Source organism: Aythya ferina (assembly GCF_964211825.1).
Source record: "Aythya ferina genome assembly, chromosome: 6".
NCBI classification, from domain to species: domain Eukaryota; kingdom Metazoa; phylum Chordata; class Aves; order Anseriformes; family Anatidae; genus Aythya; species Aythya ferina.
The window spans coordinates 20,889,264-20,915,043 of record NC_140303.1 but is presented as its reverse complement, the minus strand read 5'-3'; the positions used below and the strand labels follow the sequence as shown (position 1 = coordinate 20,915,043).

General features: G+C 38.9%; 1 protein-coding gene across 3 annotated transcripts in view; it reads left to right on the top strand.

Moving 5' to 3' along the window:
• METAP1D (methionyl aminopeptidase type 1D, mitochondrial) overlaps positions 1 to 25,780 on the top strand; it is a 48,252-nt gene that overhangs the window by 6,770 nt on the left and 15,702 nt on the right. For 2 of the 3 annotated variants that reach the window (XM_084524452.1, XM_084524451.1), the window contains exons 2-3: positions 20,951 to 21,117; positions 23,694 to 23,843. Coding sequence is in view for 1 of the 3 variants with exons in the window: in XM_084524451.1 (XP_084380577.1) it covers positions 20,951 to 21,117; positions 23,694 to 23,843 (317 nt within the window). In the remaining 2 variants the exon portion in view is untranslated. Of the gene's footprint in view, positions 1 to 4,968; positions 5,024 to 20,950; positions 21,118 to 23,693; positions 23,844 to 25,780 lie in introns of those variants that run through there. The other variant, XM_084524453.1, reaches the window with a different exon arrangement.

Genomic DNA, 25,780 nt, shown 5'->3' with positions numbered 1-25,780 from the left:
ATTTTACAGAGTCTCTCTTCTTAACATTCAGCTGGACCTTTTCCTAGATGGAAGGGAGCTTTTTTCTATCTATTTCCATCACAGAGCTCTGAAACTTTTACAGCCTGCAGCAACTCAGTGCCCTAGTGCAGTGATTCGCTATGAGGGCTGGTGCTCAGCTGTGTTTGTGGGCTACTGACCCTGAAGGAAAATGCCCAGATGTTCTGAGAAGTCCTTTACTAAGAAATTGATGTGGCCCGTTACAGGAAGTCGGCTTTCAGCTGTGTTCTACACAGTTTTACAGTACTCAATCTTCAGAGTTAGACGTTAGGATACCCATCAGTGATGAGCACTCCCTGTTTGCATGCACCACTTCCACTTTGCTTTCCTTGCGTGACATTTCCTTACCTGGCTTCAGGTATATAAGCAAAGGCTTAAAATAATACTGTGTAGTAGAAGCAAAGTCTGAAACAAAGTCATGTCTATGGTTTGTATTTCAGTGTTGTCTTGGGACAGGCATACTTGTTCTGAACTCTTTTGCTTCATCTCTTTCTAAAGCAGTCAGTCTCTTCAGGCTGAAATCTATACTCAGAACAGAAGTGGTGTTAGCATGTGAGCCTTAGTGTTGCTCTGCAGAGACCTAAATGACTGATTCAGGCTTCTCTGTATGGATATAGTGTATCAGTGATATAACAGATACTGCTTCACAAGATCTAAGGATTCAATTTAAGAAAAAAGATCCAGGCCTTTAAAGTCTGCATCAGAAGATCACCCTGACAAGCCTTTTTGCAGAGTTAAACTGCAAGTGAAGTCTGGTTTTTCGTTCTTGCACGTTCTTTTACTAAAACATCAGGAACAGTAGTATAGTATATGACAGGTCTCTGGTGGTCTCTGAGCTTGTTTACTGCAATATGTAGCATTTGAAGGGAAAGGATGAAGGACTGAAACATTGCTGAGGAAATTCTGGATCTCAAATTGTGAGTGATACTGTATTTTAGAGCAGATAGCTTCTCTAACTGAAGTAACAGGATGAGATGCCACGTGAGCATATAGTGTAACAGGTTCTGCCTCAGAGAGCTCACAGCCCAGGTATCTACAGCAGACAAAAGGGACTGAAATTGTTAACAGCAGTTGATGGATGGAGAAACTGTAGTGCCAAGGGAGTAATTTGCGGAGGGTCTTGTGTAAGAGTGTCATCAGGAGAATTAAATGGAGTCTGAAGCCTGCGCTAATGCCTGCTATTTCTAAGCTGCCAGGTTAACACATAGTTTAAAAGTGGATGTATATGAAGTGGCTTTCCAGATTCTGATAAAGTAATAAAGCTGAATTTCCCTAAGCAGACCAGAAGCTGTATTAAAGATGTACACAAAAGTGACATCCCACATAGCTATAAAGATCTGAAATTTTGTGTTACAGGTGGTTAACAGTTCTGCATTGGAAACTGAACTATTCTGTTCTGATACAACACCAATTATTTCTTGTGTGTTTTTTTTACGTACAGCTATAATTAGAGGATAAGTTTGAGGCTACCCTCCAAAAAAAAGTCTGTTTCAGTCAATTGCCCTAACATAGTGCTGTGGTATTTTCATTTCTTATTCTGAAGTTTGGGTTTCTGCTGAAGTCAAATTGAAGATAGGCTCCTTCTGTTTTTGGATTTGCAGCTAAAGCTGCAGTGGAGATTGATGTTGTGAAATCTAAGCTGTTTTTTCTTTCCATTATATTTGTACATATGAGATATGATGCTGTGGTTTTGCCAGTTGTGATCCATGAGCAAATTTAAGTGAAAGCTTAGGAATTTTTAACAATGTTCAGAGATAAATTTGCAGTTTCATTGCAAACTGTAATTTTAATATAGAGACTGATCATGTATACAGTCTGTACAAGGCCTTCTCTGTGCTAAAACTGCCTGTAGGATTCCTCATTACAATGAACTCCTCAGTTGCCATTTGGGATTGTATATCTTTTCCTCTTTCTAATCCTTTTCTCCTCCCACTCCTGAACAAGCACAGTCCCATAGCCCTTGGAAACTCACATGTGGCGAAACACTTGCTCTCTTTTCTTCTCTGTGACAGTTTGGGGTGGTGAGGTGCCACTGCTGGATGGCTTGCAGTGCTTCTGACCACCACACCCCAGTGCTGTTGATCTTGCTATATTTATTAGCAATAAATTTTAATTTGAAAATATTTTGAAGTAATGAAGTGGGAGGAGGAGTAGGATATGTAAAATTTATTTATTTATTTATTTATTTATGCTTTGTCTTTTCAAGCTGTGTGCATTTGTCACAGTGGTTCCTTTCCTAAGTATTTGTATTAAAATCAGAAATGTTTGTTAAAACATACTTGTGTGCTTAGTCTAACTTTCGTATTACATAGGTGAAAAAGGAAGAGAAAGTAAATAGGGCGTGGTCTGTGCTTTGTGTGTTCTCTGACTTAGTTACTGCATCCAGTAGAAGGGGGCTGTTTGGCTACAGCAGTGTTTTAATTTCATTTTGTAGTTTTTAGTTACACATTTCTGTAGTCTCCATGACCACTCCTGTTACCTGATGGCGCCTATATTTCATCAAGCAGTCTACCTGGATTTAGTCCCAGATGAGCTGTAGATCATGATGAACATGATCCCCTCTGCTTGGGAATCCAAGACCTGTAGTACCAGGATTCCCAAGGGAATTGAAGGAAAGCTGTGTTCAAGCATTGACTCCTCTTATTTTCTGTGTTGTTTTTTGTGTAGTATCACCTTATGCTGATGGATAATGTACTTCACCACTAGTAAAATCTGGTTTTACTTTGTTGATGATTAGGAGAAAAGATTCTTTTTAAAATAGAATGAAAATAGGAGCAGCTAAAAGTACAGGCAACAAAAGAAATTCTTTTTGCATCTCTTGATTGCTGCTTACAAATAAAGCAACAAGTTATTAAACAAAATAACAAAAAATGTTGCAGTATTAGTGTTACTCTGATGTGTTGTTTTTTTTATGATATTGTCATTTCTATGTTTTCAGAGTTTAGTGCATGTTGATTTTTTTTTCTTACATGTCTCTCCTTTAATCTGTTTCATTCTGTGAGAAAAGCTGCATTACACAAACATTGCATATAATTTTAGCAGCAGAACTTTATCATGCTGCATTTTTGTATTTAGAAAATGTTTTAACTTTTTTTTTTTTGAGTGCAGAGAGAGAGTTAATGGTCAATCTAATTAAATTTAATTGCATTTCCTGTATGTTTTATTTTTAGCTTGCTCTTATATATATGCCTTTATGTTCATGAGAAAATGTATTTTTGTCATTTAAAAAAAATATATATCTTAAAATTCTTCTAAATGTGGGGAACTCATAATTTCTGCTCAATGGTCAAGAGTTGTTTCCTCATTGTTTTGAATTGTGTGACCTTGTGTTTTGTTTTGTTTGGTTGGTTTGTTTTTGTAAAATTTAGAAAGTTAAGATATGAGAAGAGTAATTAACAGCTGCTGTGTTGTTCCTATTCTAGCTTTTATGACCAGGTTGATTGGACATGCATGCAGAACATGTTAGTTATTATTCTATCTACATACACTTCTGCCATCGTTCATTTGTCTCTTACTGCTCACATTTACCTACCTAACTTTATATATACATCATTACTTGTAGAAAGATTTTTTTCCCCTGATATCCTAAGAAAAAATGTGGAAAAATTGGCCTTCAACAATTTATTGTTTTTCTGTTGTTCTAGCAGTTTGTCTGAAACTTACTTTTCTGAGCATGAGCTGTTTTCTGTGGGAGGAACTACAGTGACTGGAGAACATGTAAAGCTCTGGCATCATAAATGTGAAAAATGAACAGATAAGGATTCTCAGATTTATTCATTTAAATCTAGTGACAAACAAGCATCTAAAATAAAGATGCCTTTACTAAAAAATCAGTGATTCTGTTCCTGTGGTTAGGGAATAGAAAGTCTGCTGTAGTACATTACATGTATTGTATTACAGTTTACATCTCCCAGGCTTCTTTTCTGTTCCAGGTTTGACATTCTTGGTGTTTCTGAGGTTTAAAAAAGGCATGAAAAAAAATCATACTTGATATTTTTATGCATCAAAAAGTAGAAGTATAATCATGTGGTAAAATCCCATTAAGATTATTTTTCCATTCACCAGCAAGGGAGAGAGTTACTGCCCTTACCAGACAAAGTTCATTCAAAGTTTTGAATCATTAGATTGCCTGAGGCAGGAAGCTGAAGTTGTTTTCTTGTATTGTGGCTGTACCTGGAGTCCACAAACTTAAGTTTTCTGTTGGTCTGTATTGTACGAGTCCCCTGCCACAGAAAATGTGTGGCAGTTTGAGAAGTAAGGGAGACACCAAGGCTTTTGCTGAAGTAGAAGATTTGCCAGCTTGCTGTTTGGTGGCGAATCAGCTTCAGAGTGTACATCATGAGTCTCACCTTGGTGTCTGGGCTTCACACGTTCCTGGGTTGATGGTTCTGGTGGGAGAAAACAGCCCTGAGGAGCTTGCCAGCATCAGGAATGGTAGGCTCATCTGCTGGCATCCTCTTGTTAGTGAGGCAAGTCCTCCTGCAGCTGTATGGTTGAAGAAGAGTTACAGTCTCAACACAAGACTGTGTTGAAGTTATTTGTAGGACTAGAATCCAGGAGCTAGGGGCTTCAAGGCTGGTGGTGCATGGCCTTGGATAAGCCAGTGAACTTCCTGTCTCTTTCTCCACCCACAGTACAGATATTTATCTACTTTGCAGGTGCGTTGGTTGAGAGTAATGAGTTGTTTGTAAAGCACTTTGAAGATGAAAAGCTCTATAAAAATGCTAAGTATTATTATGTATGAGCTCTTGAGTGTATAATGGCTGTTTGCCTGCCAGTATTTAAAGCAATTTGTAACGCACTAAGTATGAAAGGCACTGTATGAAGTCAAGCTCTAGTTTCTGTTTAAGAAAAGTTACTCATACTTTGTGTTCAGCAGTTCAAGTCACACCATTGGATGGCTGTGTTCTGTAGTGATACAAAGATTACAGAAGATTTTTTTAAAGGAAACATGTCAGAACATCTGAAGTCAGGTCATTATATGGTAAGGGTTTCTTCTGATTCAGTCATATCTCATGGTGTCTGTATGTCTTGGGTTTTGTTTGTCAAACATGTAGATCTTCTTCCTTCTTCTCTTTTGGCAAATGCTCCTTTTGTCCCTTCTTACACTTCTGTCTAAACAGCTGTAACTTTTCTCTTCCTGTGTAGAGAAGCAGAACACATTGATAATAAACTTTTTTTTTTTTTTTTACTTAAATAAAGTCTTTTCAGTCCTTGTAAATGGGCATAGGAAAAGGAAATATGGAAAGGGTATAAGAGAAAACATCTAAGGTAATGTTTACAAATGGAACTGTTTGTTGGCAAAGGGCTTTATCCATATGATAACATATGATACTACAGAGATTCTTGGACAGAGGAAGTTTGAAATTAGTTTTTAAGTTCCTTTAACATAGTGCGTATTAAAAACATATTATTTGAATGGAAAACAATCTGGAAATGTTTTATGACATAGAAACAAAGTATGGAAAGTTCATTTGTTTGTTTTGTTAAATGACTGATTCCCTGGGGAGTTTTCCTTTTAGAGTTGTTATCCTTTCCAAATCAGTAGATGTCTTTCCCTGTATGCCCTAATTTCTAAACAAAGAGGAAAATGTTGGAAAACAAGTGTTCAATAAACTGCTATGCTACATGGAAGTCTTAGAAAATGGTAATAAAGGACTCTTCAGTGCTCCTCAGAAGTCTTTTGGCAGACTTATTCTATAGAGTGCAGCCTGAGAAAACTTTTGTGAGGGTTTTTGAAGGTCATATTGTAGTCTCTCTAGTTTAGAAGATAAATAACCAGCCACTCTAAGCAGCTGTGTAGTCTCCAACTTTCACATCTTAAGGATGTTTACTTTCATGTATTTATACTTAAAATACCTGTTAAAAGGATGTTTCGATTTTAGATCAAGCTTATTTTGAACCATGAAGGGCTACTGCAGTAATGAACATGATCTATATTTATACATTAACACCTAGGGCATATCAGATGTTCTCAGATTAACTGATTCATGTTGAGATGTACATGAACTTAAATTTAGGTCCTGCATTGTGTATTTTTCAGAATTATGAACGTCAACACACATGGTATAACACTTAAAGAAAATGACAAAGAAATTATTTTTCTCACAGAAATCCAGCCGTTTGGTCCCAGATCTTCTGATTGGAGTTGGAAAAAAATAACAGTGAGCTCCTGACCTCATACCACAAGTCATAAAAATAAGGAACTTTATTTAATACATGATGCAGTCACTCCAGGTCTGCTTGTATGTTGCTTCAGTTCGTAGCTCTTGAATGTGCTTGTAAACTCATCTAGACGAGTTGATCTTCTACTCTAATAACCAAGCGGACAGTCATCTTGCAAAGCCATCCTAGTTTGACACCAAGATGAGATGTTGTCTGCATTGATTTGTGCAGGTCTGAGAATTGAATTACGCTCTTGCGTTATGGGTGAAATTGTGGGTGGTGACAAGGTTTAATTTCATTGCCCTGTGCTTTCTGAATTAACACCTGTGAGGTGACTAGGCAAGTCTCATTTCTGAGAGTTGTTTCTAGTTGTTGTGTACTGATTATTATTGACATACTTCTTTATGGCTCAAGACAGAGACCTAAATGAAATGGGTGTTCTTAAAAGAAATGTATCAAGTAGTGGGACTTGTCTAGGTTTATTATTTAAAGATTTGTTAATGCTCTAGCAGACCCTACTAATTCAATAGAAGCTCAAGTCATGAGAAGATTTCTCTTCTGGGAAATCTTAAATAGTTCCTCAGAAAGATCAAGTTGTACCAGCCAGAATTACTTTGCTGGTATGTTTCTGTCCCAGCTGTTTTCTAGGTGGTGTAGTTAAATTATCTAAGAGTTTAGCATTGCAGAGAACTCTCCTTAACTACTACATGTTTTTTGGCAAAATTTTAATTGCAGAGCAACCCAAAATTGCAAAAGTGCAGAAGGAGTATATGGCAGCTGTTTCTAAAACCTGCTTGATAAAGACAATCTTGCTTTTGTTTATTTCGGTCTCTTTTATCCGAATAACTCTTTTTGTGAGAACTGTTGCATAAAATCAGTCTTGGTTCTTCAGTGAAATATAAGGTATATCTCAGCTTTCCTGAAGAGACTATCCAAGTCAATAAAGGTGGAATTCAGTCAACCTAACTCTCTGCATCTAAGTTGGTGATACTGACTCCCGCTGTAATCACCTGAGGGAAGCAGGCTAAAGTAAATTTTGATAGACTTTCATGTTAACTTCACTGAGTAATTGAAATCATTTTTCTTTTTCCAGTTATGTGAGTCAGGTATAGAATAATATAACTGCTTGACAAATTTGGGTGGCTTTTGCTGCAGCAGTATCCTCACCTCTGGGACCATGTTCCTTGTTGGAGGCTGCAAACAGGTTGTTTGGAAGTTGTGACTGGAAGTTCAGCCAGCTGAAAGTAATCTGCCGGTGTGGCTGAGGTAAAGGCACACATTCTCTCCTGTCACCTCTGGCGCTACAGGTGATGATACACTGCACTGTGAGCAGCCATAGCTGGGGCATGGGCATGCTGCTTCTGCTGACTGTACCACTGCAGTGGTAGCAAACAAGTCAGAGTTGACTTCACTGTAGTTGTTTTGTTCACTGAGTAGGATTCAGGACCCCTGATGTTAATAAAGTTGTGGTCAGAATCATAAAATCAAAATTCATGATCATGTTATTTTGCAATAGGCCATGCAGGTAATTTGAAACGGAATTCGCATTGTCCATGATTTAAGTGTACAGCAGGGCTTCTAGAACATAATTCACTGAATTTGCTGATCTGGGGATGATTTTAGAGTCGAAATGAATTGATACCTTCTCCGGTACATATCTCAGGTATGATTCTGTCAATACACATAACGTCTGTTGTCACATCCTTTGTATATTTTAGCACCCAACTTCCTCACCCAAAAAAAAAGGTGTTGGGACAAAGTCTGCCAAGATCCAGACCAAAGACAGGTTGAACGTGGAACGTGTCTGGTTCTGTGGCTGGACTGCTGCAGAAAGCTGCAGGAATACCAGTGCTCATTCTCCAGATGAAGCTTTTGTACTCTCTCTGTCCAGCTAGCTCTGTTTTATAATTGTCAGAATAATTTATAGTGCATCATGAAACACATCTGGATGGAGCAATAACATGCTAATTGTTATTGTCTAAAGAAGAGCTTTACTAGCCTGCATTTTAAATTATAAAGATGATGGTTTCAGCTGCAATGGCACTATTGAAATTAAGACACCAAAATTTCTACATGCAGATCTGCGGTTCTAGTATAGTACTCTCAAGATGGGTGTGCACTGTCATTGGATTTACCAGGGGCTGCCGGGATCACTGACCTTCCTTGATGGCACCAGTCTGTATAATTTGCCATATGCATGGCTTTACTGGTAGCCTGTTTTTTATTTCTTCAGTCTTTCCCATGAGCATCATGCAATGCAGTATGTGCCCATGTCTCACGTGTGAGAGACAGCTCACAAGGAGATGGCTATACAGCTTCCAGTCATGTTAAGGTTATATATGCCTCTGCCTTTAAGTAAAAAGGTAAAAATGCCTTTTTTTGGTGTGTCAATTTGAATGGGAAGTCTTTTGCAAAATAGTTCTTTTCATGCAATTAGTATCTCCACAAATTATGTCTGTTCTGTCAGATCTGCCTCCAGAGCTCCTTCTATCTAAACAAAGTTCTGAATAAATAAGTTCAAAAGTGAGCTGGGTTCTAGCTGAAACTTCTCCTCAATTACAAGCAGACAAGTCCAGTCAGAGCAACTGGGAGATCCAGCTGTGGGCTCAAATTGCTGCCATTGGTCTGTATCTCCAGTGGGCAATACTGTTGTAAAGCTGTATATTTAAACCACAAACCTGTAGCAACAAGAACAAGAGCACTAGAGTGGATGTTTGACAAATCATGCAAGAAAATCTAAGCATTCTGTGTTGAATATGTGAATTAGTAATTGGCTAAGTGGGATGTCCCCATGGAGAATTTCATGGATTGCTGCCCAGCTTTGCAGACAAGGTAGCTAAGCATGCTCTGAAGAAATGCCTGTCATATTTAGCTGGCAAGTTAGATTATCTTCATCACAGGGAAAGCAAAACATTTACTGATGCTTATCGATTCACTATCTGTGCAGAAAAAAAAAAAAATGCTCAAATCCTTTTCAGTTCAGGAAAAGGATTTGTAGATCTCCTCTCTTGAGAAACCCATTGCTTACTTGATGTGTTTTAGAAATTCAGATGGTGGAATAGCCCAATAAAATGTACACAGTGAGGGAATAGACTGATGAAGATAGTTTAGAACTTAATTATTTGTTTGCTTATTTATTTATTTAAAGTCCCATTTTATGGGAAATAGCAGTTGTTGGCATTGCTGTATCCATCTTTAAAGCACCTGATAGGACAGCGTGGTTTTGTTTGGGTAACTTACACCTGTAACATGTGCAGGAGGAGAAGTGACAGGGAGCAAGGTCTAGGTTTGGGGGGTAAGAAAGCATTTCCTAAAGTGCAACTGGACTTGATCCAGTCTTGAGGGAATAACCAGGTGCTGTAGTTTGTGTTATATTGTCTGTTTCAACAAGTACTGCTTGTAGTTCCTCCAGGAAATCTCTTGTAATAGTAGCTGGAGTGTTGATGGCAGGATATGGAGTAGTGAGGAAACCCAGAGGTCCTTCCTTACCACCTAGTTTTTGGGATCTGAATGTGTAGTTTGCTCATTGGAGAGTGGCGGGGCAGATAGGCAGGGCTGGAGCCCATCCTGAAGACATGCATCGGAAATTCATAGATGTTGCATGCCATCTGGCTCAACTCCTCCTGATGTGTATTACATGAGATGGGCACAGGGGAAACAAGTGTGTCAGATCCTGACCTGCATATAGGTTGTCACTCCAATGAAATATGCTGAATTCCTTCATGTTCCTGATACCTAGGGAAGGTCGTGGTCAAAACTGAACCTGTAGTCATTGTTGTGGTGATTATTGTTTAATTTACTGTATATCAACCACAAAGCTGGTGCCCACAGATGCCTTAGCTCTTTCCCAGTTAAGGTGCCTGTTGTAGCCAGCTGTTTATTAGATACTGGTGAAACATTTGTCCAGGGACACAAGCACTGCAAATATAATCTGGTGAGATCCAAATAGTTGTAAACCTCATATTGTGCCATATGTTGATTAGTTCACTTTAAAAGCTGAAGCTCAGGTCCTACTCCTTTTCATCTATGTTCATGAACTAGAAGAGGAAAGGTGGTGGTTGTGAAGTGAGGAGAGTGGTGGCTCAAAAGCCCCTGGGGTCTCCAGCAGGGTAGGCAGGGGGGCACACCGCCTGTGTGCCCAGGGCAATGCAGCCCTCTCCCCCAGCCCCGTGCTCTGTGCAAACCCAGGGGAAGTTTTTCCAGATGCTTCCTTGAACCATTTCCCTCCTGCTCCTGACAGAAAAAAGCTGGCACATCCCAGCATTTGTGCAAAGAGCAAGGGGGGCACCGTGCTGGAAAGGGTGGCTGGTGCCTTCAGGAGGGAGATTCCTGGATGTGGCGGTGCTGTGGGGAAGGGCTGGTGTTGTGTCTGGAGCCAGAAAATGCGCTTCAAAACCACTGCATGGAAAATGCAAAACACCTTATTACCCTTTCTCTACCACAGAATAAAGCCCCTTTTTGTGTCTGACATTCATGAAGGCTTATTAAAGCTCAGCGTCTGTGGGGGAGGCAGTTGCCATCCTGACTCAGGATGGACACCTCCCCCAGGCTGCTGAGAGCACGGTGTCAGCACATCCCGAATTTCTGCCCTTTTTGAGGTTTGACTGTATCCATTGGAGGAACTACCGAGGCAGCAGGGGATGCAACCCAAAGCTTCTCCCCAGCTCAGGCTGCTTTTTTGATTCTTCCATGGAGCTCGCTCCCTCAGCCCCCCCCAACTTTGCCGCCTGCCCAGCCTTGCAGCTGGCCTCGCTGCGCAGAAGCGCTGAGGCGTGGGGCCCAGTGAGGGGCCACTGGCAGCCCTGGGCAGCTGGGGTGGCCCATGGGTCATCCTGTGGGGCCTGCGCCTTGGGGTGAACCTAGGCCAGCACTGCCAGCCCCGCCACACGTGTTGCCTCTGGCCTCTTGCACTTGTGTGCTTTCCCTTTAGCATGCGTGAGCATGGCTTGCCTTCCTGCAGAAGCGCTATATTATTTATAAATAGCCACTCTATTTGCAAGGTGCCATATATGATAAAAAAAGGCCTTTGGTGATGGTTATGTGGCTTGAGAGCAGAGCCTGTGCTTTGGATGTGCTCTATAAACAACTGGCAACAAGTGGCCTGATCCTGTCTCCTCTGCCTTCAGCGGGAGATCCCTGACAAGTGCATGAGGCAGGAGGCGCCTCGCTGCCAGCGCCACGTCTGCGGGCAGGCCGCCTGGGCATGCAGCGCGGCCGCCTGTCCCTGTGCCAAGAGCGAATTTTGCCGATCCAGATCGGCTCAGTTTGTCAACACGTGGCTCCTGCTGAGCTCCATGAGGAGAATCATTCTTGGCACAGGGAGGAGCAGAGCTGGCCTGGCTGCGCCCGCCAGGGCCTAGCACCTGCCCCAGCAGGAGTCCAGCACCCAGCCCAGCTCCCGCAGCCCCGTGGCTGCGGCTCGTGGCGGTGGGCTGGTGGGAAGGATCAGGGGCAGAGAGAGAGATTCCCTGGGTTAGTTTTCAAAAAAAATAATATTTTTTTTTGTGGCTGTCTGGATGATTAATGTGAATAGGAAAATACTGTTGACCCATTTAAATCACGTTATACGACATCCATTGCTCATCTGCATAATGAAATACACACTGAACATTACAACCTAAGTATAAGAGCCAGTGAACTACAAAAATAATATTTTACTCATTTAGATTATGAAGTAAAATATAGGACATTAGTACTAATCATAGTATTAATTTTTAAGCCATGCAAATTGTAATTGTCAGTGAAAAAGAATTATAAGTAGAAAAGGCTATTAGCATTTCAGCTTTAACAGTTAATTTGAGTAATTTTTTTTTTTTTTCTGCTGTGCAGCTCAGGAAAGTCCGTATGTAAAACATTTAATAATAAGTTCAGCAATGTTTGTTTGATATAATTATTTAATTTTGATCATTAAAGAGGTGCTAGAAATATTAATTTGTGGTATTAAAATACCTCATTTGTGACATTTTATAACAAAGGATAAATTGTAATCTTTACTTGAATAAAATCAAATCTAAAAGGCAAATTGTTAATAACGGAGAGATGAAATAATTTTAAGCATTTATTTAAGTATCAAAGCAAAAACTGAAGCCTTTAAAATATGAATTTCATCTAATATAAACATCATTTTCAGCATTTTAAACTAAATACAAATTTTAAAATACTGAATTTAGGCTGTCAGGTTTCTATGGTTACCTACCTTTCCAGCGGTTTTGTGAGATGTGTAAATAGGCCTATGAGTCACTTGTAATTATTTGTTTTTTGTTTGTTATAGTTGTAATTCTGTGTTCAGTTTGAATCCAATATAGTTCACACCACATGCTTTGGTTTATGTATATTTTAGTGCATATGATTGACAGTGATTGAGCATTTCTTATGGAGTGCTTGTTTTTTTTTGTCATAAGTGATGTATGTTGGTACTTCTGAAAATGTAAACAACTTCTTCCTGTATCAGTGTTTGATAAACAGGGACTTTTATGATAAGAAAGAGGTCTTTGTAAATGTTAAGCAAGGAGATAAATGAAAAGTATTTTAAAAAATGTTTTAAACAGCCCCCAAACATTATACCGTACTCTTCCAAATTCAATCCATAATCCTATCATTATAATTCATTCAGTGACCCAGTGTCACATATTTATGAATAAGCTTCCAAGCTATGCATTAAAAGCACATTCTGATGATTGTCAGGTTTAAAAGTAAATGCTTTATCAAGGATACTAGAAGTTATCTGCAGCAAGCTCTTGACTGGAGCATCTTCCTTGTGCAAAGCATCTTCTTGAAAAAAAAAATAAAAATCATAGATTGTTTCCAACACCACAACAGTATAGTAGAAACAGCTGTAAACTCTTACACCTATCTGCTAATATATTTTGAAGTCCAGTGTACAGGATATAGGGCCTCAAACTTACAGTCCACTCCAGCAGAGGACACATACATCTTTTCTCACTAAAAGACTCACTGTCCTAATAAAACTTGCATTTTCAAGTGGAAACAGGATAATACAAGTAATTAACAAAATTCACTACAAAGCAAGAAATGCTGCTAGCTGTCTTTTTTACCAAATGAGAAGTAATGTAAGCATTTTATTAAGATGTTCATCCAAAAATTGCTAGCGATGTACACTTTTTTTTTCATTTAGAGGTAAGACTGTGTTATGATTCAGGAATCATCTTTTATCCTTAGAGATTTGGATGCAGGTGTTTATTGTAAGGGGTCTTGAGTTTTGCATGGGGAAAAGACTGCTAACTGGCAGTACTCTTCCCGTATATCAAGCTATGGAGAAAATCCTGATACAATGTTCAGAAGCCCCTACATTTTCTGTGCAAATGTTACTCTTATTTCAGCAGCCTTGCTCATCCACTGAAAGGATTTGTTGAAAACATTTTTTGTGGTGATTCAGACATATTTTTCCCATTTCAGCTGGTAATTTAAGTTATTAAAGTAAGATTATTTTTAACATGCCACCAGTAACGTTTAGTACTCTATCAGGTATGCACATAAGACATAAACATGGCAGTTGAAAAACAGTTGTTTCACAGAGCACCTGAAAAGATTTTATCCCAGTAGGATTCGGTGAATGTTAAAGCTGTGGGTGGGTGCATATTAACAACAAGATCCTGTATTGTGCATGTGTGAGGACTATTTGAATAGCTTTTTTATTTTAATCTGAAACAACTGCTATTTTTTAAACTGACGAACTTGTTCCAACAGTTGTTACTTCCCTACAAAATGAAAATAGTGAGTACAATAACTAACCTGTCAAGCATAAGTAATTCCTCTGATGTTTTACAAAACCTTAAGATAGACAGAAGGTGTTTGAAAGGTGTATTTAAATACGCAGACCTGAGCAGATATCTTTCTCATTCTAATTTATTGACTTCATGATAAATTAATTTACTCAATATAGCAATGTAGTAACATAAGAGGAATGTTTCTTCTGCTAGTCACAGAAGTTGAAATTTGCCAGATGCTGTGATTTGGAGCCTAAATTCCCCTAACTGTGTGTGAAACTCTTAATATTGCTTTGTCCGGCTTTTGTATCTGACTTGTTTCGTTTTGCTGTGATACTGCTTTAGGCAACACTTTCTTTTTGTTTTCTACTTGTGTTATGCTGTTGGAGAGAGATTTAGTAGAAATTGCACTGGGATGGAAAACTGAAGTGGAGAGCTACAGTGCTCTGTTTCCAAAGTTAAGTGTTACAGCCCAATCACATTTTGTGTAGCAGACAATTAATTTCCCTTGGTATATGAATCAATATAATTTAGATATAGCTAGATGGTACTCTCTATTTTTTTAAATCCTGTAATAAAATGACAACGTGCTGTTTAATGACACCAGAATTTTGCTCAGTCACTGGCTTGGTGTGACTATGTGTGTATATATATACATATATATACACAGGAACTCAGGGAAGTGGTTGAAGGGGGTTTTGAGACTATAACATTAATTTTTCCTTTTCTTCTTGTTTGTTGAAGTTGCACTCAGTTGCTGCTGATAAAAGGTGGCACCAAGCCAACTTCCTGACGGAGCTATGGGGAGGGTCATGGCTTGTCGTGACCTGGGCACTATTACTTGAATGTTGTTATTATTGGGATGAAGTACCCTTAGGCTGTCATCCTTCCTGTAAATAGAAGAGTTTCTGATTCTCTGTGATTTCCCAGTTTACCAACTTGCAGAACAGCTATTTTGTTGGCCATAAGTTTGATTGAATAATGAATTAGAAGAACTGTATTATTCAGAAGGCTCCGATTCATCATTTTAGTGTGCCAGTCTAGAGCAAGTAATAACAACAAAAAGCCAAACAAGAATGCATTTCCATACAGTTTATAAATTTACAACCAATTAAAACACTCGTTTGTATTAGTGCACAGCAAATAAATTGCCTGTCTCCACTCTCCGTGAAGTAAGGGCAAAATTTTAATTAGCAGGGAGCGTCACTGGTCCTGAGGGCCCAGCTCGCCTTTGTTCAGCATCGCAGGGGAATCCCAGTGGCAGTGGCACCAGGGCTCATGCTGCTGCACTGGAGCCGGTCAGCATTTGGCCATTGGCTTGCTTTACCGGCTCTTGGGAGGTAATAAGGACAGCAATCCCTTCACTTCCTTTATTAACTAAACAACTTCTACCATCAATATCTAGCTAATTTCAGTAATTGAATAGAACAATGACAACCTGAATATAATGCTTGCAATATACTGGTCTTGATTTTGGTTGGTCAGGGTACAGTCATAATCATATTGCTGTCGAGGTTTTCACCAATGTGTTGCTGTTATAACTGAAGTCACATCTACCCAGATGAATATTTCATTTCCCCAATCATGCTATTAAAAACAGAGTGTTTTTACCCTTTCATTTCTGTTTTCTCTTTTCCAGTACCATCGTGACGACTGTGGCTGTGTCCTGTTTACAAATTGCTGCTAGTCGCATTTTCAGTAGTCCTTGTGGGTTTTAGTTTCCCCTAATATGGGCAATTAGGAGGAAATATTTCTCAAGAGCATGGGCTTGCTCTTCTCCCTGTAATGACATAGTCCTGTAATCCAGGAAACAGTGCTGCATGGTGTCCATGTCCATGATTTCCTGATGTGGGAAAAAAGTGTGGAAAGCATCTGGAGAGGAGGAGACCCCCTTTACCAGCTTGTTTCCTGTAAGCGAAATTGGAAGACCTTGTCTGTGCAAATAGATTTCAAAATAGAGTCTGCCCTTTGACTGTCTCCATAATTACACAGCTCTCTCTGTATTTTATTTGGCTGCCAGAGCAGTTAACCCCTGGAAGTAAGGGGCTGATGATGGCGTGACCAGCACGGGTATGCAGACATGACCATGTGAATACACTCTTGTTTAGAGAAGCCTGTCGTTAAGACCTTGTTACAATATACTTTGACCAAATTTAAAAATTATTACATGTTGGGTTGTGTTGATTAAGATATGTTATATCCTTAATGTATAGAGAATGCAGAGGTATTAGTTGCAAAAAAGGGGAAAAAAGAAAAAGAAAAAAGTTCTTTCGCGGCTTTGATGTAATCAACATCTGTCAACAGAATGAATTTGCTTTTGTTTAATTTCAAGGGCTCTTGTCCTTCTACTTTGCCCAATCAGTTTCAACTTCTGCCTGAGGCATTTCCCTATGTTGTTCTTTTTCTTCTTCTTCTTCTTCTTCTTTTTTTTTTTTTTTTTAAATGCACAGGTTATTGCTTGTGAAATGTGAGCTACTCTTCTGTTACACAGGTTACACAGAGTTGGAGAGAACCTTTAATCTTTCCCATTCTATTTTTGAAGCTTATATATACCCCTGAAACACTGGGATTACAAAGTCAGTGTTTTATTAAGACAGCTGTAATTACAGTAACAAATAAAGATCTACAAAACCACAACCATTGTTTCAGATTGAAAAATGTGAGCGTTAAGTAATTAACAGTAAAAAACTGTCTAAAATCTTACCTAATTGCATTGGTTGGATTCCATATATTATTGCCTATTGTGTTTTTAGTTCCTTACTGTAAACTTCATTGCTCTGAAGTTTCAGGAAAAAAAAAAAAAAAGGAAAATTCACAAGATGCAAAATTATGATATGATAATAAGATGGCCCGACAAGCCAAATTAAGGATCTCTAGTATTTTATCCTCTTTATCCTCAAATATCCATATACTAAGAACATCTCCTTGGTCATTATTTTACAGTTTATAAAATAGATAAAATTACATTTTTAAAAATTAGTTATCTGAACAATGCTTTTGATGTTATTGAGTTAATTGTTCATATATATTAAGTAAGATACACTTTAATGAGAGCAAGTTAGTTTTATTTACTAAATCAATTAGGTATTAATTCTTGTAATCCTAAATAATGTCACTACTGTGCTTTTGTAGACACTTTGATGGATTTTGTGATGTAGATTGTTTTAAAATATCCTAATTTTATTTTTTTGTCTGTTTTACCATGTACTCATGTTTGTTGTGGCTTAGAACTGTCATGAACTTTAGCCTGTGGTAACGTTTTTGCTAATTGTTTGTAAATTTGAAGTCCATCATAAATAAATACCAAAAAATTGTTTGCTAACAATCACATTTGATGATTCACGTAGATGAACAGTTTTTTGCATGGCCACCTCGTACCTCATTGAAAACATAGCTGGTAAATTGCTGTAACTGTTGAACAAAAAGCATTAAGAAAAGTGCTTAAATGAGAGTTCATTTCCAACATCTCTCTTTAAAAATACTTCTTGACCAGAGGAAAATCACAGTTAAATGACTAAAATCAACTTAATTAAGGGTCATTAATAGAGATACACATAAAAAACTCTCTGCTCTGAGAGTGAAATGGGAGCATTTCATTATATAGTGTAGCATGCATGAACAGATAACAATTAAAATAGACCTAGAGTAAAAGGCTAATAAATATAGGGCACATTTGTGCTGCAAAATCAGTCACTTAAAATGCTCCCACCCATCATCATACTCAAATTCTGTATTCAGCCCCTTTGGCTGGCTCATTTAAAAGGAAAAGAAAATGTAATTTCCACAAAAGATAAATCCATCTGGCAATTCACAAAAGCTTGCAGTGCATATTTATATTATTAATACAAATTAAAGCATAGAAGGTGTGCTGAGGAATCCAGCAGCTCCAGCAGAAGGCGCGTGCATGCAGACTGCACAGGATGATTCACCATGGAGTCAGGGGAGCAGTTGTCTGTAATTTTCTGCGCTCGGAGCATCGTATCTGCTGATGTAATTTCAGTAACACCGATAATAATTTTCATTATTGCGGTTGCTAGTAAATATTCTGTTATTCATGGCAAGTGGCAAGGCCTTGCTGTTGAGGGAGAGAAGAAAGGCGCAGATGGGCAGCTTTGCATCCTGCCTGCACTGGTGTGTGTAACGGGGCTACCCGGCTCTCTGATGGCTGCAATTCCACTGGAAGCCGCATAAATCCTGCCTTTATGAGCCATCTCGTCGTAATTAATATACACAGAAAGCGTAACAAAAAGGATGCGCTTGAGCGTCGGTGTTGTGGAAGTGAATCGGATGCTGACAAAAGCTGTGCTGGCTGGAAGGGCTGGGGAGCAAGCCCCAGCAATCTGAGCAAGACTTGGAGCTTACAGCCAGTTGTTCCTGTCTCCGGTGATTGATGATGTTGCTATATCAAATTAGCTGTGAATATGGGAGCTTAAAAAATAGAAGAAGCTGTGGAGACATTAGGAAGGCCTTCTTAAGGAAGGAAGTGTGTGGATGGAGTCCAGATTTTCATTATAAAACAGTAACTTCATTATGTTTTAATGCCATTTTATTTTTACTTTGAAGGAGAATGTTTTCTCTTATATATTTTTTTTTTATATTTCAAATAAAGATTTAGTTGTCCTGTGTTTGTAATTCTTACGATGTGCTATAGGAGTCAGATTATACTATAGTGATATTTATTTGGTTGTCGCATTTCACCTGCTCGAGTAGGAGATATTTTGTGTGTGTCTGGTTTATAATGAGTAGTTAGGCTACACTACCTTATTATCCTGTTATCTTGTGACAACACTTACAGTGTGTCTTTGGGGGAACAGAGGTAAAAATTTTATTCTAAATAAAAAGGCATCCCTTCTGAATGCGGGATAGTCGATAGGCGCGCACACACGGATCTAAATAGGTTTGATGCATCTGAGATCACGTATTTGGGACATTTGAAGTTCTATTGTAGAGTAATTGACAGGCGCACTTGCACCTTTTTTTCCACCAATTAAAATCGCAGCGGTAGGACAGGTGCAGCGGCAGCGTGCCGTGCCGATCATCAGGGAGAGCGTTTGAAACACACGGTCACGTAGTGATGTCTGTGTGGACTTCAGCTGACCGTGTCCCTGACTGTGGGGTTTCAGTGCGTTTATCGCAGCCATATGGAGCTGAGTGTAAATACGTTCAGCCGCGGTAAGAGCCAGGTACTTCTGCTGCTCTTTGTAAAAGTAGAGCGCTACTTCTGAGGAGCCAGAAGTTGCTGCCTCTGCAGATTCTGTGTTTCTAGCTTCCAGAAATGTGTGCAAACCGGCTGGCGAGTTTGCAAGATGCTTCAGGCTCTGTGGATGAGTGTCTATGCTCTGTATGGTAGATGGCCTAGAGTTTATTTTTTTAAACTGGACAAGAATCTTTTCTTGTGAAGATGACCCTAGGAAAGTCTTATGTGAGGAGGCTAATGATTGAGGTGGTTATTTACACAGCCTCAAACCAATCTAGCCCCCTGTTAAGGGCACAGCTCCAGCTCCACGAAGGCACTCTCTTCCCTCTGGAAGTAGGCAACTTTCCATAGGTACCCAGGTTATACTGGGAGCTAGATCAGACCCTCTCCCACCAACTCCACCTCATTACTTATAAACAATTTAAAACAACAGTAAAAATCTGCTTGCATTGACTAAAAGTCTCTACAACCTCTCAGGTGTTACACAAATTAAGATTCTGTTAGCCAAACTTACCGCCACTCGGTGTGCAAAGAGACAGTCACAAACCCTTCTGAAACAAACCTCACTCAACAACTGCATTCAGTTTCTTGGGGCTCCAAAAGAATTTTGTAGTTCAAATCTGTATATCATGGGATGTTGTAAAAGGGACATCTGTAAGCCCAGCATGCGTGTGGAAGGATATTATTTGCGTCTGGACATGATAAATGCATCCAAAGAAAGGAAGGAAGTTTACAGTAAAATAAAAAGGTACAAATTATGGAAGAAACTCTTTTAGAAATCATCTTTAAATAGTTAAAAATATGCAGTAGATGAATTTCTTAAATTCTGTGATGAAAAGTTTATTTACTTCCATCTAAACAAAACCACTTTCATTTTACTAAAGAGTAATTATTAATATTGGTTACTTGCCAGGGAAGATTGCTCATGTATTTGTCTACATATTATCTTTTTCAAAAGTAGCTTAACTATTATGTGGAATTTATTCTAAGGTAATTAAAATAAATAAATAAACAAATTTACATTATAGAATTTTTGTGCATTGGAAAAAATGTGCTATGTTTTATCAGTGTTTAGCTGGGCAGTGTAAAGAATCCTCTCAAATTTAGCGTACTTCCCTGTTTTGATGCTTGTTTGGGCAATGAATACTCTGAGGAACTATCATTCCAAATTCCCATATGAATTAGGTAGAAATCTGATTCAAATATTCCAAGTCAATTACAAACTTCAATTCCCTCAATTGCCCTTGGCCAAGTTTAAAAATCTCTCGACGTTTGTTTTGTTCCCTGCCAGGCGGGAGGTGACTCCAGATTGAACCCCGTTTTTTGAATCTTCATGCAAATGACGAGAGCAATGTTAATGTGCTTATGCTCAAATATGTCACCAATTCATCAAGAATACAGATCAAAATGTCTGAAATCAACACAAAATTATTTTTTTCTCTCCTGATTACTTGCTGTTGTGCCTTATTTACCCTTTCCCCAAGCCTTGTGCAGTGCCCCTTCCAGCCATGCAAATTGCTACAGACAGGTTGGGGTGTCAGTACTGGTTTGGGGAACTTATCCACACTGCTTTTTAATGCATCAAACCAAATTAGATATAGTGCTTTGTAAAGCTGTGATGTATTGCTTTGGGAGGTTTTTTGTTCTCATTGCTTCTTGGTGTTAATGCCCTAATGGTACAAGATTTGAACAACTTCCTGAACTACCTTTGGCTGCTGCATGTGTTTTGCAATTTCTATTACATGGTGTCTTTCTTCTTTCATACTTACATTTTATACCATAGTAAAAAAATGTTAACCAATTTTAACTTATCTGTTAACAGGTTCTGTGACTGGCTGCCACAGAATTTTTTCTTCGTGCAATCGTGTCTACCTGCACAGGCAGTCAAGCAATCAACAACGAAGATGCTTCTTTTTTCAGGGACAAAGAAATACTGCTTATAGTATAGTTTTGCCAGCCACAGTTTCTCCGGCTCACCCAGTTCCCAAGGTACTGCAATTTCTATTATCTAATCAGTTTTTCAGTCAATACAGGGGTTGGCTGCACACGTGTTCAAGTGCATTCGTTGTCCAACAGCTGGGGGTTTGGATACAGTCCTGTGGTATGATCAGGTATTTAAAATAGGAGCACTGGTGAGAGAAGTTTTCAGCTCCCTACCATGTAAAACAGAGTGACATATCTAGTTATTAGGGAGTTTAAACCTGGGGCTTGTTAAGTTACTGTAGTATAAACATGGAATATTATAATCATCTGTCAACACTTAACGCTTCTGGGTCCAGGTTCTCCTTTTGGGCAAGTATAGACAGCCCTACCAGAAATCATTAGGAATCATTTGTGATCATCTGAATCCTTTTCTGTATAAATCTCTCACAAGCTAATTACAAAAATATTTATTTCTTCCTGAATGTTTTGTTAATTGGTTACATCAGATTTAAGATAAGAGCATACAATACCTGCTGGTAGCTGCCGCATAGCCCCACTGCTCCTTTTAAACTATTTTTTACTGTCACTGAGTATTTTTTTTTCTTCCAACGTATATTTTTGTTTTTATTTACATTACAGCCAAAATAACTTTTTTTTTCTCATGTAATTTAAACATGTTTTCCACTGATGGTTTCCTTTTTTGTTGTTGTTATTTACAACATACAGTTCAACTGTTTAGTATCTTTCCTTTAGCCAAAAAATTACCCTTTCTAAACCATGCTTTTCAGGATGATTATTAGTATTTATATTTCATCTTACTTTACACGTGATTATAGATTTCTTATGCAAAATACGGAATACTTCCATGGGCCTAAAGTACAAAAACCATGTTGTATATGAAAGCAGGTAATGATGCTGAATGTAGTAGGGCAGTTACATCAGGTCTCCTAAAGACCGTGGAAGCTTGGTGTGCAGGGAAAGAAAGCTTTGAAGTATAAAGTTTTGTGCTTTATATGTTTTCAAAGGTTTAAAAATTATAGAACTTTTTTTTTTTTTTTTCTGTATTTAGATACTTCTTTTAGGATAAAGAGGAACAAATACATTATCATACTGAAAAGTAGAGTTCACAGATTACTGTGCTTAGACTGTCAAAAATCAGTCCAATTTTTCAATTCTGAAAACTTGAGGACAAGGTTATCACTTTATACAGAGTGTGCCAGAAATCATATTAAAATAACATGGTGTTTTGTTTTGTTTTGTTTTGTTTTTTCCCAAAATCTTGGTGTGAAACTGTATACATAGATACTTGTACATCCACTGCTTTGGGCTTTTTCCTTAACAGATCTCACAGGTCAGCAGGGTCAGGTCTCAGCAGTTTACAAGATCAGTGCCCTCCAAGGGGATGGTGGGGGTGCTGTAGTGTATGGAGTTGGTAATCCAGCAAATGTGTTTTTTTGTTCTTTCTTCTAAATTAAATTAATTCTAAATTTCTTCTAAATTAAGTCCCAGACTATTGCAAATGCTGTAAGGGCTGATATTCTATTATTTGGAATGGAATGGAAATGTGAAATTCTGTTGATGTGAGTTCATTAAGGATCCAGTTGCACTCTCTCAGAGTAGAAACGACAAAATACCAGTGGGAGTAACAATAGTCTCCCTATTGGAAGTCCCACTGGAGTTAATAGGCTACACCACTCTTCTTCGCTCCTACACTGGGATGTTGTATGGTCTTGTTGTATACAGCCTAACTGGCCACTTTACTTTCTGCCCTGCCAGCTTGATTCTGTATTTTGTGAATCAGTGCAAAGCCCAGCTGTGGTGGGTGAAGCGACTCTCGCACCCCACAGGTGAAACAGCCCAGCACCCACTGAGACAAAGCACAGTTCCCTCACAGTGCAAGATGTTACCATTGTTACTAGTTTTCTGTGTTTATGTACTCATCATGAAATTATTGTGGATTTTCTTAAAAAAATGAGAAATGAAATTTCACCTCTATGTAAAGTCTGTGAATTTTCTGCAGGAACAGAAAATAAAGTTTATTACACTTTCCTTGTCACAGCAAATTGGGATACCCTCACGTACTATTATAGATGGATAGGTTTGCACATAAACATGAAAACTGGATTAATAAGTAAAACCTCTAAATTAAAATAAGTTAAATCCTAAGATTCTTAGTCAAAACACAATCTTGTGAAAGTTAATAGGAGTTTTTTCTGAGCAAGAAACTGAGGAATTGAACAATTTTGTTATTGAGTCTAATTCTGTCTGTTTTCCAGTCAGTTGTGGTGTTTAGATGCCTTCTGTATAAGATGTGTCACTCATTGCAAAGGAAAATAAAAAGTTTTTAAGTCTTTCACAGTTTTAGAACTTGAGACTGTGCTGAAAGTGGGATGCAGTATCCGGGACTTCAGTACAGGGAGTTTAACAGACTGTATAAGTCAGTAGTAACAGGCAATGTTAAGTTCAAAAGGGCAGTGGAAGAAATACTGAGGCAGCCTTGAGGGTTTGCCCTGATGGCTTAGGAAGGTCGATACTACGACAGAAAGGGCAAGCTGCCATGAAGCAGGAGGCAGTATCTGAGAAAATGATCCCATTGTCATGCTCAGTTTTCTGATCTTCATTTTCAATCCTTTTTCGCCAAGCACATAAAGAAGCCAGACTATGTGACGACAGGCATTGTACCAGACTGGGGAGACGACATAGAAATTAAGAATGAAGATCAGATTCAAGGGCTTCGTCAAGCTTGTCAATTGGCCCGTCGTGTCCTGCTTCTGGCTGGAAAGGGCTTAAAGGTAATGATTGCGTAAGTCCCAAAACAGCTTGGATGTCTTTTATGCTTTCACATTCTTGTTGTTTGTTTTTTTTTTCCTACTTTTTGTTTGTTTATTTGTTTACTGACCTTAATATGCATCCAACCTGAAGTTAGATTCTGATAAAAGAAGGATTTATTAACTTTTGATCCCATCCATGGTATACCTGCTTAATTATTTCAGTATTTTAGACCCATGTGGTACTTAGAGCTGCTGGCACATGTGTGTCTGTAATCTCCTGCTGTTTGGATGTGCCAAATCAAATGAGTTTCTCATAAGGCCCATGATACATTTTTTCCTGTAATTTCATGGCCCATCTTTCTATACATTCTGCTTTTTGGCTCTGCATGTGTGCAAGGCCCAGGGGCTGGGCTGCTGCCTCTGTTACCGTCCATCCTTCAGCTCCTCGCTGTCCCATGGGGTCAGCGCAACACAAATCTTCAAACTGCTGTTGGAAAAAACAGCTGCCAGGCTCCATACAATTTTCCAGAGTGCATTGCTAATAAAGCCTCATGGTTTCCAGTAATGTTTCTACAGTATGGTTTTTGGGATACCACCCAAGTAAAAATGTACCGGGAGGAGCCTACTACAAGTTTTTGCAGATGAAGGAGTGCTTTTTTACCTTGCCTTGGTATTTCATGTAATAGCATACTGAATAAGGTAAAATGAGTTGAGTAGCTATGAGATGCAGAGATAGATGGGAGCTGTAAGTCAACGCCATTGACATAGAAGGGGAAAAAATTATCGGTTTACCATACATTTTTCTTTCAGTTCTCATCATGCTGTCACAGAGGTTTAATTCTGGAGCTGGGGTGGCCAATAGCAAAAATGCCTGAGGCTTTTAATCTTACATATGCTCATGAGTGTTTAACTTATGTGCAATTATTTCCCAGTACAGTGAAACTTAGTTGTGTTAAGTTACGGACGCATACCTGTTTCTGAAGAACCAGGACCTTACCTCAAGAGTGTGGTGTGGATTATGAACGAGAGCAGTTTTTCACTAAAACTCTTTAGTTGTTATTATGCAGAAAATGCATCTGTATGCAGCACAGTGTAGCTTATGATGCAGTTGGTAGTATGTGCCATATAGTACATAATAGCAAAAGGCTATATATTTTAACAATTGTTGTAGAGAAGGAAATTGTGTAAGCAAAGTGGTCACCAGGAGCTGGGGCAGTGGGGCTGGGAGGAAGGGAGCTGGCACAGAGAGCTGAGACCACTGCCCAGGCCAGCCCCAGCCCATTTCAGAGATGTGGGAGCTCCATTCTGCACTAGTTTTTGGCTATGGCTGCTCTGAATGGAGGGATGTTGCAAGGCCTTCTATTATCAACAGGGAGCGTTTTCTACGTGCAACAAGTTTATTCTTCTGCCAACCCTACTCTTTAATTTAAACCGCTTCCTGCCTTTCCTTGAGCCTATCCCCTTCACGCAGTAATAGAGCTATTACAGCTTTCAGGGTGCCAGGCGAAATAAACCAAGCTCTTTTAGGCTATCCTTGTAAGGTAGGCTCTGTATTCCTATTTTATCTGAAGAGCCCCATCCCTCCACTTGTTCCTGTGGTCCTGCTAAGCCTACCTTGCACTCAGCCCTTGAAAAAAGCTCATGTCTGTGCTTTATCTAACAGCAGTAACATCCCCCAGTATGACAAAGGTGGCATTATAACATCTAGATGCAGAAGAACAATGTTTGGGCCAGGCATATGTTTTTACTGTTGGCATATATTGCCTGTTGGACTTAAAACCACCATATGGTATTATATATGATAGCACTTCATAGGCTTGGGGAAAAGATTTGGGAAAAAATAGCAAAATCTATGACATGGAAGTATTTTGTTGGATACCATCACATTGCCCTGCCCCATGTAAGGGATGAGGTGTGCAGTAGGTGTCTCCCCAAAATTGCGAAGCTAACAAAAGATC